Genomic DNA, 17,395 nt, shown 5'->3' with positions numbered 1-17,395 from the left:
AGGACAATTTAATCCTTACAATAAACAAATCCTAGACCTAGAATAATACACTCAGGGATCCAAAACCGCTATTCCACTGGGTGCAGGCAAGCAGTGAGAAGACTACGACATGAGTAATGCCAGGAAATAGCCAGGTGAGTCACAGGCTGGGCCAGTGATCCAGAATAATGAGCTGTGGGCCAGACATACCCAATTCAAATCTGCCAGGATACAAAATCAGCAGTATACCGTGGCTGCTAATGGGAGTGGGGGGAAGGGAATGATTCTATATACTGGTTCTGGCTGGGTGTATACAACACTCTATCACTAGATGGCTCTGCAGAGCCATCAAGATCCAGAATGGTTTTTTGAGATGCTCTAGTTCGCAGAATATACACTCTGGAAGCAAAAGCTGGAAAGCCCAATGAGAATGATCAATACTTTCTGGTTAGTCCAGCCAGTGAGGAGCCCAAGGGGCCCGTACAAACTGGCCTACAAACATGCTAGCCTAAACTGTGCAACACTAGTTCAAGTTCCTAAAATGAGCAGAAATTTAACATTCTCTTAGTCATACCTACTTTCCCCACCTGCCAACTCTAAACTTAACACTGGTTAGAATTACATCAATGAGTAAACATTTCTACAAAACACCTAACTTTCCCTTCCCCTTTTTTTGCTTTGCATCATACCCACTGACAGATTGATTAATTTAAAATAGACAAAAACAGTGAGATAATACTTTGTGATGCAGAGTTAAACAACAGGAAGTTTTCCTGCCTTATGAAAAACTTAAGAAATAGCCCAAATAGACCATAGAAAAATATGACCAAGAAAAAAAAATATGACTAAGATTCTGTCCTTATTCTCCTGCATTAAAGGATAACACAATTCTAGTCACAATCAAAGCAGATGACTGGTCTGGCTAATTTCTCCTTGTCTGTCTGAACCCAACAATCTGAGGACACAAAATGTAGTAGCAATGATACTTCCCTGATAGAGCTCAACAATGCAGAATTCAAATACCGGTTAAAAGGAAGATTTGAAAGTCATCTGAACAAAGACAGCAGCTGAAACTGTAACAGCAAATGTGAGTACAAGAAGAGAAAGATAAGCCCAAGCATAGCCATTTCACTCAGAAGACAATTAAGACTTGGATGACAACAAAAAATGAAACTGTGGGGAAACTTTTAGACAAAACGAGCTACAGAATAGATAACGTTTATTCATGAAGAGAATGCAAGAACAGTTAATGAAGAATGCATAAAAGACAAAGAAGTAATGGTGCAGTCTGAACCACTTGGACAATTTGGATTTCCCAAAACCCTGTTTCGGAGAACTCTGTTCATATTCCTTTGCCTTTTTACTGGCAAGTTACTGAACCTTCTGCAGAAGGAAGTATTGTTCTATTTTCCACCAGATGACCACAAAGTGTGCAGGATTTAAAGTATTTTCTCTACCTATACTCCATATGATCGGGCCTGTTATCAGCAGTATAGGCTAGAAATACCTTTTTCATGCCAGTGTCATTGAGGGATTAATAGCATTCAACACAAAGCCAGCCCCAAGAAACCCTGCATTGAATACAAATTTCACAATTTTATGAAAAGCTGAGATAAATGGGAGGTTCTTATCTACAGAGCAGCCAAAAAAGATGCTTAGTCACGGAAAGAGCTCAGGTCAATATCAACTAAGTATATAAAGATGTTTCCCATACACAGCATGACCATATTCAGATAATGCTAACCAAGCCTTTGTCAACTATTTTACTGTTGAGAAACTCCTGAAACATTCTTTAGGCTTTGAGAAACCCCCAAAGTAGTGTGATTGTGCAGAATATTGTTGAGAAGCATAGCTGAGTACATGCCCATCTAGGGCCTCTTCCCTTCCCACCCCCTTCCAGGCCCATCACTGGCCATTTTTGGAGGGCGGGGCAGTTTAATATGACCATATATGGTCATATCACCCAATAAATTTTTAGGTAGTTTTAAAAACATTAAGGAAACCCTTCCAGGGCCATCAAGAAACCCCAGAGTTTCATAAAACCCTGGTCGAGAAAGCTCATGCTAACCATATGTTAAGAGCTATAGGAAATTGGCATGAAGAAATCCCAATTTTTGAATATTTGCAAGAATTGCCTTTTCAGGTTGACAACATAAAGCTATTTTTACTAAGCATGTATTAAGGAACTGATTGGCCAAAAAGGGCAGAAAGATAATGCCCCACAACCATTTGGCATCATACTGTATTATATTGCCAGAGAAAGTTTAAGAGAGGTGTCAACTTGCATCTCCTTATCCTTATATCAAGAAAGCACAGCCTGCCTTTTGTTTAAATAACTGTCAGAGAGGAAATGTGTGAGCATACTCATATTCCTGGATTCCCTAGATGTTCTAGGGAAGTGGTCCCCAAACTTTTTATCACCGGGGGCCAGTCAACGCTTGACAATTTTACTGAGGCCCGGGGGGGTAGTCTTTTGCTGAGGGACATCGCCGCCGCCTGAGCCCCTGCTCCACTTGCTTTCCCACCGGCGCCAAGGGGGATCCCCAGCCATGGCAGCCGCTGGACAGCACCAAAGGTGAGCCGGCGGCAGAGTGGCAGGGCAGCCCCCAAGGCAGCAGCTGGGGAGGAGGACAAGGAGGAGCCGCAGCCTGGTACCGACTGACCGCTGGGTTCCAAGCACTGCACACTGGGGCTGCCTGCAGCAAGTTTTATTTTCAAAAACATATCGCTTCCCTCAACATAAAATTAGCTAGTCTGCCACCCTCGAATCTTCCTTGAGGCTGATCAATATTAGGACAGTTTCACTTCTGAACCAAATGTCCCCTTAGACTGATCCCACTACGAATTCTTGCTGTCCATGGCCAGCCCTTCTACTGACTTACTGTAATATTCCTGCATACAGAAGCCACCTTTCTCTTTGACAGATCTGTCCAGTTCAGCACCATGGCACTTGCATAGGTATGAAACTCAAGCAGGAGGCTAACAGGTAGATTGCAGTCCAAAAGGTCTAGTTTCAATATCCAGAGATCAGGTTTTTAAAAGCTTTACTGACGGGACATATATTCTAGAAAACAGTTACTTGAGAATAATCGATAGTCAGGTAGAAGAATGCTGAAGACTAGTAAAACAAAAGAAAATGCAGAGGTTAAGAAGGTTAAGTAGATATACTTACAATGTCAGAACATCTCTCTCGCTAGGAATAAGTTCAAGGCAACTCCCCAACACAATGGAAAGCCTACTAAGTTGTTGGAGACATAACACAGAGCCTCAGGGGAGGGTGGTATATAAATATAATAAATAAATATGTGCCAAACTTCCCTAATAAGAACATAAGCTAATCAGAACATAGGTACAACTTCAAAATTTCCCCACAAGGCAAGTTTTTTGTCCAATCACTTCAACAGAAGAGGTTAAAACTCTCTACCAAAATTACTCCTATGTACAACTGAAGTACTGAATGAAGTTCAGGAATACTTTATAAAGAAAGGGTAGGACGGACAAATGGACAAAATTGGTATGTTGATTCTCCTGGCTTCTCTGCCCATCCAGTTAAAATGTCAACACTCCTTCTTGGAATGTAGATTGCCATCTTAATGCCAAATTTGGACAGATAAGAAAGACCATGACATTCTAATATCATATTCATTCATCTATAACAGAAGGTACCAGAAAAACGTATTTGGTAATCCTCAATGCATTCCAACTCAGAAGTTACAAGTAGGAAGAAGAAATGTTTGCAATTCACCTAAACTCATTTGCAGGACCAAGATAATAAGTGTATGTATAGAAACCTTCTCACAGTTTACTCATCAGCAGTTCTCAGTTTTTCAATTCTATATCTTACAAAGCATCAAGATAAGTAATTTGGTCAATCGTTTCTCCTCAGAGGTCAAAAACATCCATCCAGACCTTTAACAATAGGAGATTTTTTTACACAATTGCTCTAGTCACAAGAATATCCACCAAAAGAAAAAAAAATGTGTTCCTCGACCAAGTATGTCATTGAAGAACCACTGCAAAAGCCACTGATCTAGCTGCCACATCCACAGCATGTCTGCCCATATTAATACCATTTTGAGATCTGAACGGACTCATTCTGAACCATAAGTACCAGTCCACTTGGTTCCTCTGGCAAAAGGTCAATATATTTCTATAAGCTTTCCAAAAGACGAAGCTGAAATGCCCCAATAACAACTTGATACTTAGCTATTCTGACAAGTAGACTTGTAGACTGACAAGTAGACTTTCCTGTCCAGAGTGCCAAGTCTCCTGCTGTCCAGGAGAAGAATGCTGTCCAGGCTTCCTTTTGAGCTGCATATCCTCAATGATAGACAAGTCAAACGAAGGGTACACCAATAGGTACTCTGCAGAATCAGACTTAATGTGATTATTATTGTTGTTATTGTTAGGTGCAAAGTCATGTCCAACCCATCATGACCCTATGGACAATGATCCTCCAGGCCTTCTGGTCCTCTACCATTTCTCGAAGTCCATTTAAGTTTGTATTGACTGCTTCAGTGACTCCATCCAGCCACCTCATTCTCTGTCGTCCCCTTCTTCTTTTGCCCTCAACCACTCCCAGCATTAGGCTCTTCTCCAAGGAGTCCTTCCTTCTCATGAGGTGGCCAAAGTATTTGAGTTTCATCTTCAGGATCTGGCCTTCTAAGGAGCAGTCAGGGCTGATCTCCTCTAGGACTGACCGGTTTGTTCGCCTTGCAGTCCAAGGGACTCGCAAGAGTCTTCTCCAGCACCAGAGTTCAAAAGCCTCAGTTATTTGACGTTCAACCTTCCTTATGGTCCAACTTTCACAGGCATACATTGCAACTGGGAAGACCATAGCTTTGACTAAACGCACTTTTGTTGGCAGGGTGATGTCTCTGATTTTTAGGATGCTGTCTAGATTTGCCATAGCTTTCCTCCCCAGGATCATGTGTCTTTTAATGTCTTTGCTGCAGTCCCCATCTGCAGTGATCTTGGAGGCAAGGAAAATAAAATCTGTCAGGAATTGAGAGGGCCGGATGCCACTATCTTCGTTTTCTTGATGTTGAGTTTCAAGCCAACTTTTGCACTCTCCTCCTTCACCCGCATCAACAGGCTCTTTAGTTCCTCTTCACTTTCTGCCATTAGAGTGGTATCATCTGCATATCTGAGGTTGTTGATATTTCTCCCTGATCCCAATTTGTGACTCATCTAACCCTGCCTTTCTCATGGTGTGCTCCGCATACAAGTTAAATAGGCAAGGCGACAGTATACAGCCTTGCCGAACTCCTTTCTCAACTTTGAACCAATCAGTGATTCCATGCCCGGTTCTCACTGTTGCTTCTTGACCATACAGGCCATCTAGTCCAACCCCCTGCTCAATGCACGATCAGCCCATGATCCAGCGTATGTTGGCAATTTGATCACTAGTTCCTCTGCATATGCCCACTGCATGGGCTTTGCCAAGACAAAATAGGCATCAGTCAGGCTCATTGGTCATAGTCATCTTAGTATTACACTACTGCACTTCTTAAAGCTTGCCTTAAGACAACATTGCTGACGCAAAGATAGAAAAATCACTGTTGAGAAAAAAATCAAACGATGAAGCACAAACTAGAACTTAAACTAATCACGCCAGCAAACATAAAACTGAGGAGGGGGGGGCACTCTACCACCTAGTCAGGTGACTCAACCAGCAGGAAAAACTTTTTTGCTGTCGGGAGGACAGGTGCCCACTTTCAGGCCTTTTAGCTAGGGAATGTTCTGAGCAGGAAGCCCGAGCATGTACAATCTCAACATGGGGATGCACAACAAGACGGATGATGAACCTTTGTTTTTAAAGACATATTAACTTACAGTATTCCATGTCATTAATAGTCCAAGATAAGAGAGGGAGGCCATTTTTTGTTATGAGTATGGTCTTTTGACTTGGATATGATAATTCTGTATTGCCACAAATCATCAGATAAAATTTCTTTGAATAACGATTTCCAACTCACCTGACTGGGTTGCTTGTTAGAGACACTCTCAAGGACTCTAAGCAATTGAGAAGCTTTTCCTCTGAGATACCTGAGCGTAATTCATGGACGTATTCTTGGGATGACAGAGTACACTCATGTTTACTGTTTTTCAGTCCTCCCTTAACAGGGGGAAAAAAAAGGAATATCTTACTTCTTGAAATTCAAGAACAAAACCACAAGTCACTCATTTGATTAACACATTAAAATAAAGGCTAGACTTTTCCCCTTTCATATCCAATGTGCCCCTCGTATCAGATGGTACATGCATGTCCATTAAAGATAAAACCACTATAATTGTACATCTTCCCTGTGTATTTATTTGTTATTTGTTATTTATTAATTTATTTATATTTTTATACCGCCCTTCCCTAGAACTCTAGGCCAGTGGTCCCCAACCTTTCTGAGGCTGGGGACCGGCAGGGTAACTGCCCCGCCCGTGCATCGCGCATGCACGGCTGAAATCGCACATGCGCTGCACTTTCGCGCATGCGCTCATGCGCAAAGGCGCTGTGCATGCGCGATTTCGGCACCGGGCCGCGGCCCGCAGGTTGGGGACCACTGCTCTAGGCGGTTTACATAAAACATTTTAGAACGTTTACATAGAACGTAATTATTCAGAAGAACAGAGGCCAAAATCCAACAGTTAAGCATGCCAACGTCAGTGAGTGAACTTAACTTTATAATGGATTTTGGTCCACTATCTCAGTGTCTTGAATCCATTTACCAAAACAGCAGAATTTCATTTCTAAGCTTTCATTATGTTTACACATAATTAACTGGAAATAACAGGAGCATACTTAGAATCTGTATTTGCATGTAAGAAAACTGCAAGCTGTGACATGCTTAAATTCATAATCAAAGCTGTTCGATCTATCAGCAACTACAAATGCCTACCACTATCTGCTGTAATAATAAATTTTCCACTTCGAGTTGCAATCATAAATCAATTGGAAAGTGTGATTTTTGTTTTGTTTCTAATTTATCCTATAAATGCTTCGAATCATGTTTACCTACTTCGATCAATATACATCTCTCAAATTTACTCGGAAGATATTGGCTTCCTTTATGGCCCCTTCTGTAATCTCAGACCAATTATAATTTGGATGAGTATGAATGAAACGGAAAGTCACAATTTAGAATTTTATAACATGATAAGGGAGGTTTAAGCTCATGAAACTGTCACAAATGTTAAATGAGTATCAATTTGTTCAATAGCACACATCAATTGTTAGACAAGTTAAAATGTTGGGGGGAGAAACTAATGAGTTTTGAAATACTGATTTTCTTCTTAAGCCACATATAATGTATCAGGAGAGCCAGAATCTTCAGAAACAGTAAGAGATGTATGTTAATTTAGAAACCCAGATTACTATGAAAACAAGGAAAGCCACCATTGATGCCATGTACATTTTTTCAAATTAGTTAACAGTGGTCCCATGAAAATGCGGGGTGTAAATACAAGAGCAAGAAGTACTGCTTCACCCCCCACTGATACAGCTTACAATGAAAAGGACAGAAGGGAAAAGAGAATGAAATGTGAATGGGCACTGAATGGGACATAACAATGAGCAACCAGGATTAGTTGCAACACTGTTATGACCTACCTGCACATAAATGCAAGCACTTGCTCCTTCTGCTTCTTTCATTGTGAGATACATCATACAGTAAAAGCATCCTCTACAATACTGGTTCTCTATTACAACAAAAAAACAAGAAAACCTCAAAAGTACTTGTTTCATGTGCAGTCTCATGTACACATTCAACCTCTCTTAATATATTTTACCTTTATTGATCAAAAGGGTAAAAATGCTGCAAATATACTATAAGACACAAAAATCAGCAAGCTGCACAAATTAGGGCTGAAGGAGTAACATGTTTTTCATCATAGCACATGATATATGCAGGGTCCTTCCAATTATGTGCTGGTGATTTGCCCTCCCCCTCAGGGACACTTAGAGGAGCTGGCATGCCATTGGGAACCACTCTGATTGGCCCTCACTGGGAGGATCCTCCTCCACTGGGTGACAATCAGAGTCTCTTCCCCACCTCTGTGTTGGGTGAGCACTACCAGCCCCCATAATGGCCACCCACTGTTCTGGCTGGCCTCCCCGCCTCCATGTGGGGGCAAGGATGAACACCAACCCCTGCCACAGACACCTGCCATTCTAGTCAGCCTCCACATGGGGCAAGGACTGCCACCAGCTTTTGCATGGGTGCATGCCTCCAGAGCTGCTCGGGAGGGGGGGGGACAGCTTCTGCCATCACCCAACTGGCAGGGGGGCTTGTCACTGGCTTCTGGCCTCCCACAGCAAGAGCTGGTGAGATGGGTAGGTGCCTGCTGTCAGCTCCCAGCCTCCCACACAGAGAGCTGGTGGGCAGCTTGCTGCTGGTTCTTGGCCTGCTTTTATAGTGGACTTCACCCCTAATGCCAATATAAATGACCACTGTTTTCTTTTATTGTATCTCTTGGAATAATTAGTATCTATCTTCTAAGATCTATTAATGTAATCAATACAAGGTAGTCATGTGCTTGCCCACAAATCGATATACAAGTTTCTTTTAAGACCAATGAAGTTTAACATCTTACCGTGTTAGTTTCTATACTACATGCAGCAGCACATAGGACATGTAATATTTTAACAGCTACTCAATTCCAAATTGTATCTGAGAAAAGTACTACTGGCAGATGTCTAGCCAAACACAGTTAGTGCAGTGATGGGCTTATAAAAAATGCACAATTATTAAAATATGCTTAACTCTATGTGGAAAAAATACCTTGAAAAAGTATCTAATACCTAAAATTTGTCAATAGACAAATGTAATCTGTGTGTGTGTGTGTGTGTGTGTGTGTGTGTGTGTATAAATTATTGTTTTCATGCCTATCTCTTAACAATTGTATCTTCTTGACTACTGGAACAGAAAGGGAACATTGCAGTTTAAAAATGTGTCTATTATCAGCGTAAGTGGGAGAATAAGCTATACTACAATGACTGCCTTTCTGGCTACGATCACAGGACCGGAACACTGAAAAAATAATAAAGGGTTATGAATCGTCTTCTAAATACATAGAATCATAGAATCATAGAGTTGGAAGGGGCCATAGAGGCCATCTAGTCCAACCCCCTACTCAACGCAGGATCAGCCCAGAGCATCCTAAAGCATCCAAGAAAAGTGTGTATCCAACCTTTGCTTGAAGACTGCCAGTGAGGGGGAGCTCACCACCTCCTTAGGCAGCCTATTCGACTGCTGAACTACTCTGACTGTGAAAAACGTTTTCCTGATATCTAGCCTATATCGTTGTACTTGTAGTTTAAACCCATTACTAAATTACCACATAATTCTTTGCATATCTCAAATATGTAGTCCTTCCCTTTCCACTCTTCCAAACGGTCAACAAACAGCCCATAGAGAAGCAAAGTACATACTAACATCGCAAAAAGCAATTTAAAAAAGTAGCAGAGGTCATGCAAACCAGAACCAAAAAAAAAAGAGCAGCTCTTCAAAGTATTCACAACATCCTACCACACTCACCAAAGCATAGCTACATTGGCAAGGGATCAGGAAAGACCTTCAGCAAAGAGGTATGCTTTTTCATTACTACTGCAAACAAGGTCTTGTCCAAAGAAACTCACCCACTGCGTATGATAGAACGGGTACACCGAATAAAGGACCTCTCAGAAATGATTTTATGGGTATACTTTCCGGTATTCATTTCCCCAACACCTAGTGCAATAAACTTAAAATGTATGTTCAGTGAAAACATCTTAACAGCAACAGCAACAGGAGACTTGGATTGGCCTCTAATTTTTGCCTCTAATCTCCAAGTACTGTTATCTTTCCATACTACTTTACTGTCATTTTTATCCCTATATTATATCTATACCAAAATTCCTCTCTTCCTCCCTGCTTTGCACTGCTGAAGTAGCATCATATCATCTCAGAGAGCAGTTTAAGAGGCAAGGTCAAAGTGAAAATCTAACACAAGGAGGTTTTAAAAAAAGAAAATAAGTACACTAAAAAAACATTCAGGCTTCCAGGGCCTGAGAAGAGAAGGCACAACAAATAAAACCTGCACAAAATGGCACACAGCGATAGAAAACATCAGAAAACAAGTTGAAATTATGGCTGAAGGATTCGACAAACAATTTTTTTAAACTCAGAGCCAGAAAAGGAATGTAAGAGCAAGCGTCAAAACACTGGGGGGACGGGGACACACAAGGCATTTCCAATACTCAGTCTAAGCGATAACAAAAGAAACAAACAAAAAACAGAAGACTTGAGAGGCAATAGTTCTATGTCTTGAGTCCAACATCCAGAAGTAAAAACCAAGTTAATCTTCTCCAGGAATAGTTGCAAGCCTTACTAGTCTTACATATTGCAGTTTATTAATTCTACAGGCTTATCATGCAGTTTAGCATCTATAAGCACCCCCTCATCCAGCTGGGGTGTCATCTATATGCTGATGACACCCATCCATCCATCTACATCCCCAAATTCACTGTGGTGGACTGGCTCAAGTAGAGTTGGCTGAAGTTAAATCCAACTAAGGTGAAGGGCTTCTGGTTTGGTCAGCAGGCCATGTGAGACAGCACATCTTCCAGCTCTTGATGGAGTTCAATTAACAACTTTGGCCACCGTCAGGAGCCTGGGTGTGACCCTGGAATCCTGCTCATTGATGTAGGCTGAAGTCACAAACACTGCCCGCCAGGCTTTCTACTATCTTTGCCAGGTGCAGCAGCTTACACCTTACCAGTCATCATCTTATATTGCCACTGTGATCCATGAAACGGTTACCTCCAGACTAGACTACTGTAACTTGCTCTTCATGAGGCTGATCTTGAATCTGATCCAAAAGCTTCAACCAGTTCAGAATTTGATTGTCCAGGTCCCTATAGGGACCTGATGGAGAGCACACATTTCATCAGTGTTTTCCCGACTGCGCTGGCTCCAGATTGAGGACCAAATCAGGTTCAAGTTTTTGGTTCTCACCTTTAAAGCACCAAACAATCTGGGACCTTAATACCTGAAGGACCTCCACTACTTTAAGATCAGAAACACAAAATTTGCTCAAGATACCCAGCCCCAGAGATGTCAAATTGGCCTCAACCAGAGCCATGGATTTCTCATCCCTGGGCCCAGCATAATAAAACACTCTTCCAAATAAGATTAGGGTCCTCCAGGATCTTAAACAGTTCTGCAGAGAACATAAAACAGAGCTATTCCACCAGGCCTATTGTTGAGACCTAAAATTGAATCTGACAATTTCTTGTCTACCAAAAACATCTGACAACTTCAAATTATGAAACAAACACCAATTTTAGCATCAGGATTTTTAAAATATATCCTTTTGATATAGTTATTAACAAATTAATTGGACTGGTTTTAAAGTTATTTTAATGTGTTTTATATGTATTACTATAGTATATATGGAATACTGTGAGCCACACTGAACCTTCAGGGAAGGGCAACATACAAACCTGAAAATACATAAATAAACATTATGGTTTTGAAAAGGACAAAAACAGCAGTTTAGCCCTCCCTCTTTACCAGAGACTCATCCTAATCCACAAACTCTAACATGACAATATCTAGAAATACCATTTTGAAAATAAAACATACTTTTTTTCCTCATATAAGATTATTAAGTGTATAAAATAGTGTTTAAGGAAGAAAGTCCATATTATGAGTTTGTATCAGGGCCCGAGGAAGAAATGCCGGACGCATGGGTCTGAATTCCATCGGAGAATATTTTCAGCTTATATCCCTCCCCCCCCCCCCAAAAAAAAATGTTCAAAGCCGGGGAAATGAATAGAGTCACTCACAGACTGAATTAATCACATAGAATTAAAAAATGGATTTTGCTCCAAGAATTCATGAATGGAAATTCTCGTTAAAATAATGCAAAATCACATTTTATTTGACTGTCCTGGGAATAAAGCACAGTCAGCAGAACTGCTGAACTGGCATACATTTGACGATTTTAATAGTAAAATCTGTACCATAAAGCCAGAGACGGATGGTGGGAGTTCGGACTCATCATGTACCTGATTGGCCAATCAGGTAGGCTGCCTGCCCCTAGCCGTATCCTGCTCAAACTTCTTCAATATTGAAAAAGTATCAGTCTCTACTGTGCTGACACAGAGTGAGCCAGCAGATGAACGAACTGGAAGGAAGAGGTGGGGGGCCTGGGACAATGTGCAGGGAGAGGGCAGCTGCACAGTGGCAGGGGCCTGGGAAAGAGAAGGGACTAGCCCTGGAAGGGGAAAGGATCAACATCAACCAAGGTGTCACATCGTCTGGCAAACTGTCGGGCCTGGCCTTGATGTGTGTGTGTGTGGGGGGGGGGGGGTGGCTGCCAGCGAAAGCAAGAGAGGATGGGGGAACTGTGATGACAGCCCTCACTGCTGCCTCCCCACCTGTATGCCCAGGTTGCCTCTGAGTGGGATGTATGGCTAGCTGCGCAGTGCAGGAAGGTGCAGGCCTTCTGTGCGGACATTGGCCAGCTGATAGGCTGGTACTGGGCCTTCACCAGAAGAGGTGAGCCCTGACCTCAGGATAGGGATGCAGATCAGGTTCCATGGGTAGCGAGGAGGGGGGTCAGGGGTGACTGCAAAGCCAGCCATCCCCAACATGTGCCTGCCCGAGGCCCCAGCTACACACTCAGTGTCTGCACAGCTCATATGGGTACTGGCCTGCAACCAAGACAGTAGACAGCTGCCAGATGGGGACTGTGCAAGGGGGCAGCCGGATGATGGCGGAGGTGGGGGGACTTGCAGGGGGCCACAGTACCAACCTTCCCTGCACCCTGCCTGCCAAACCCCCCTCCTAGCCAAGGGTGCTGCCCTGCAGCATGGAGGTTAGACATCTGGCAATATTATGGATGGGGGGGGGGGAGGTGAGACCTGGCCTCGGCTCTGCATGGCGGCCTGCATGCAATGAGGAGGGAGACCTGGGGAGGCAGCAAAGCCAGCCATCCATGCCACATACCCACCCGCTCATGGCTGTAGCCCACCTCCAAGCCACATACTTGGCAGGCTACGCAGCCTGGGCAAGTGCGAGCCTGCCATGTGCTGTGAAAGACTTCAGTTTCTAAATACATAACATCTTGGAACTACAGTTTCTTAATTTAAGAAAATGTACACATCTACTTTAAAGGCATAGTCAGAACTGATACAACAAATCATAGGGTGATCAATATAGGGATTCTCCCCCCCCCCTGCCCTTAGGAACTCGAATCAGGCACAATTCAAAGGAGTCAAAATGTAGAGATAACCATTTGGCCATCAAGGAACAGGAAAGTGTGGGAACTACAGAGTACAAAGGAAAGAGAAGGAAGGAAAGTGGATGGGAGGTAAAGAGGCATAAAACATAGTGCTAGCAAATTGACCTTGGGATGTCAAGCACAAGCATCTGTGTTACATTAGGCCAAAAGGCTAAGCTAGTTAAATACCATCACAGTCAACAGCATAGAACAGAAGAAAATCATGGCAGAAATACTTGATCTGATCTTCGGCACTGGGATAGATGGGTATGTGATGGTGACTTCAATCATCCCATGGTCAGAACACCATGCCCTGCAGTCCTGGCTTCAGATATTGCCCCCCCCCCCCGTTTGGGCAACAGGCGCCTTTTAGCCCACCTGTGGAGACTTATCAATGCACTTGAATTCCGAAATGTTCCGCAAGACACAATTCTTCCTGTCAACTCGTTGATAGTGCTGGTTGAAGAATGGCAGTACTGCCTACTGGCTGCCATAGATTAGAATGCCTTGACATGGGCCAGGGCCGTTTTTATCCTTGCCCTGACCTGATGGAATGGGCTCCCAGAACTGAGGGATGTGCAGGAACTCCCACAGGGCCTGCAAAACGGAACTCTTCCGCAAGGAAGATCAAAAGGGCCCCTTCCAGGCCAAGCAAGCTTATTCACCTATATATCTGGATTGTTGGCATCTCCTTAGTTCTCTGGTCAGGCACAGAGGGGAGCTATTGGATTTGGGGAGGTTAGAGTTGGAACCTTGCTGCCTGATTGTTATTTAATTTTTTAATCTTATATTGTAGAATTTAATCGCATGTAACCCACCGCTAGACAGCTTTGCTGATAGCAGCAAGCAATAACTATACTGAAATATTCAAGTACCTTGAAATTTAATCTTGCCAAACAGTAGCTATAACAATAAAAGTTATTCCATGACACATACAAACTATGCAGTCAATACAGCTTATTATAACTCCTTTCCAATGAAAATCAGTTGCTCTATTCTGTTTGGATTACTGTTAACTGCTTTATGCTCTGGCAAACACAGAACTTTAATTCACCTTGTTTTGCTTCTGTGCTGGTCACTTAAACATATAAGGTTTTAAAATGTCATACGTTATGGATCACTTATTTCCTCCAAATTGTGTTTTTCAGTACACCAAAATTTATGATAATGGATTTTTAATGCCTTGGAGTTTGTCACATATTGTACATGCACAGTTACATTAGTAAACCAAAATGGATATCAGCTGCAAATCAATTCATTCCAAGCCTTTGAAAAAATTCCAAGGATTTAGGAATCCTGGTATCTTATAAGGAAACTAATTTAAAATAATCAATGATATAATGAAATTCTAAGCAAAGTTTCACCTAAATCCACTGAAGTTAATTTCAAGTTTTGTTTTTCTGGGGGGTTTGTTTTTTGTACATTAGTACATTTATATCTCATATTTCTCCCCAAGGGGAACTCAAGCATCTTACATTATTCTTCTTTCCTGTTTTAAACTCGCAACAAACTTGTGAGGTAGCCTTGCCACATTCACCCAACAAGCATTCATGGAAGAGTCAAAATTCAAACCTGGGTCTCTCAGATCCCAGTCTGACATTCCATGTAGGATTGTACTACAAGACAGGCTTCAGTTTTTGTTTTTAATTCATACTTGAATGTTTGATGAATGGGTTGGTCAACTGATGGGTCAAATATTTGTCAAAGTATGATTATGTATTTGTAAAATATCAATTTTCATGACACACAAGAACAAAACGTTAACCATCAACAAGTCTGATATTTGCTTATACTAAAAACAAAACACATTTAGCTTACAATAGTAAAACAGTGAAGAAACCAAAGAGCAAACCTCTTTTGTGTCCTTTACCCCTGAAGACTACCTGAACTCCATTTACTATTCGGAAATCGCTGGAATTTAGCCTGTAGGAAGAGATTTGCTATGCCAGTAATTCTTAGCCTGTAGGAAGAGATTTGCTATGCCAGTAATTCTCCTTCAGAACACTGAAGGGGTAAATGAGAAGAGTCACCACATAGCTGCCTATTCTGACTTTTTCTTTACAAAAATTAAGCTGCCAGCTATGAAGATATAATCTTGGAATCATGCAATATTTGACAGTATTTGACCACAGCCCAAAAACAGGCAGTGAATTTACTAGACACATGTCAACCTCTGACAAGAAAGGGGACAGTTGCCAAATATATACCACATTAGATCAAGATCAGGCAACTCTTTCCTCCTTCAACATTCCTAATTCACATACTTTATTTCTGCATTATTTATATTCTTCTTTTCCCACTCACACTCAAGGTGATTGCACAGCACATGTCAATGTTATTAATATGGTGGGACATCAATTTTTAATATAATAAGACATGTACCATGGTGGCCAAAGACACACTTCTTAAAATAGGAAGTGATTGGCCCTGATTGGGGAATATTCAACCAATAGGGAGAAGGTGATTCAAGTAATCTGCCCACCAATTGCCATTTCCCTATCTGTAGAACGAGGCTAGAGGATGCAGGTTGGGAGAAACAAGAAGATGGGAGCAAATGTGTACCACCTGCAAGTCAGGCATGGCACAATGAGCCATTCATTAACCCAACAAGTGCCCCCCTCCTCCCACACAGCTTGACTTTCTTTGAGTTTCGAGCTCAGGCCCTCCTATGGTCTCTGCACAAAATATTCAAGGGCAAACGTCGCCCATGAACCCTGGCCTCTTCCCGCAGAGCAGAACAAAGAAGATCACTAGTGGAGAAGACTCCCATGGCCCAGCCCTGCCTAAACCATACACCTGTGAACTCACAGGGCTGTCTGCTCACCTTCAGCCCCAATGCTTCTATGTACTGCAGTGAGGCAGGTCACACCCAATAGCCTTCCCCACATGCATTCTCAACCAGATCAAGCCAGCCATCTGATCCCTTGGAGACACTGTCAGCCTCAGCTCAAAGACTCGCCAGCCCAAGCCACCTTCCTGCATTTTTCAGGCATAGTTCTGAGATGGCCGCACAGTTAGGAGAGAGAGGCTGGGTGGGAACAGCTGGGCCTCTTGGCCACCCATCAAACAGGAGGGATGTTCTCTGGAAATGGTTGAAAAAGTGCAAGAGAGCAGGAAAAAAAGCAGTCTACTACTGATCTTTGTAGTCTGCAGATATGTAATTCCATTAGATCTCCAAGCCCCACCTGGAAGTTGGCTACCCCTGTGGTTAGGAGGTGGAGTCTCAAAAGGGTGAAGCATGAAGAAATTATATAGTATTAAATAGTAGGATAATAATGCACACAGCAACAAATACATACTGCAACATACGAGACAATATTTGCAAATTATATTCCCCTTTCTTGGCTATAAGATCAATTGGAATAATAATAATTATTATAATACAGTTTAGACAATATACCAACAGATGCTTATTAATATTTATTAACATGTATTTATTATTATTATTTATTATTTATTAACATTTCTTTTCCCAGGTAATTAGTAAACGTTAAGAAAATCAGCATAGGGCACACTGACAATACCATGCCCGCTTCCTTGCAGTGGCTACAGATTCAAAAACCTACCTGCCTTCCCTGCTGAGGCTGTACCCTGCTTCCAACCCCCTTGCTGCTACTGGATTCCTGGAATCCCACCTCCTTCCTCCACCTATCCCCCTCAGTGCTACCAGGGCCCCAGCCACTCACCTGCCTCCACCATCTGCACTCTCATGCCTACTGGGGCCCAACCTACAGCATAACCCATCTCCTCCCTGCCATTCCAGCAACCCCAAGGACTTCTGCCCTTCTGGGTCAGCCAGCGGGTGGCCACCCCCATGTTCCACAACAGCCCCGACACGCTCCCGACCTGCCTTACTTCTAAGGTGGTCCCCGGAAGTCTACCCCCTCTCTTTACACTTTACCCCCTCATGTGGCCCTCAAGACCTTGGCCCAAGTTCAAGGGGCCCAAGTGCATATTTGGGGCCATGCCCGGCAACACCCTCCATGGCCACTGGCCCCCTGCCTCCACATGAGGCCAGGTGTGGGCCTGGCATTCCTGACAGGATGCTGTCACCACCCATCCCTGCATTCTCACAGCTGCCACACAGGTCAGTGGCGGCTGCCATGCCCCCTCCTGCTTCTGCATGGGGCCTGGCCTGCCACAACCCTCTGCACTG

General features: G+C 42.8%; 1 protein-coding gene across 5 annotated transcripts in view; it reads right to left on the bottom strand.

The window, feature by feature from the left end:
* The window catches only part of DIAPH2 (diaphanous related formin 2), a 420,337-nt gene that overhangs the window by 345,265 nt on the left and 57,677 nt on the right, over nt 1-17,395 (bottom strand). For all 5 annotated transcript variants that reach the window (XR_013226383.1, XM_077309067.1, XM_077309071.1 and 2 more), the window contains one exon: nt 5,958-6,097. Coding sequence is in view for 4 of the 5 variants with exons in the window: in XM_077309067.1 (XP_077165182.1) it covers nt 5,958-6,097 (140 nt within the window). In the remaining variant the exon portion in view is untranslated. The remainder of the gene's footprint in view (nt 1-5,957; nt 6,098-17,395) is intronic.

This window comes from Paroedura picta, chromosome 13 (genome assembly GCF_049243985.1).
Source record: "Paroedura picta isolate Pp20150507F chromosome 13, Ppicta_v3.0, whole genome shotgun sequence".
NCBI classification, from domain to species: domain Eukaryota; kingdom Metazoa; phylum Chordata; class Lepidosauria; order Squamata; family Gekkonidae; genus Paroedura; species Paroedura picta.
This window is presented reverse-complemented; position numbering and strand designations above follow the sequence as displayed.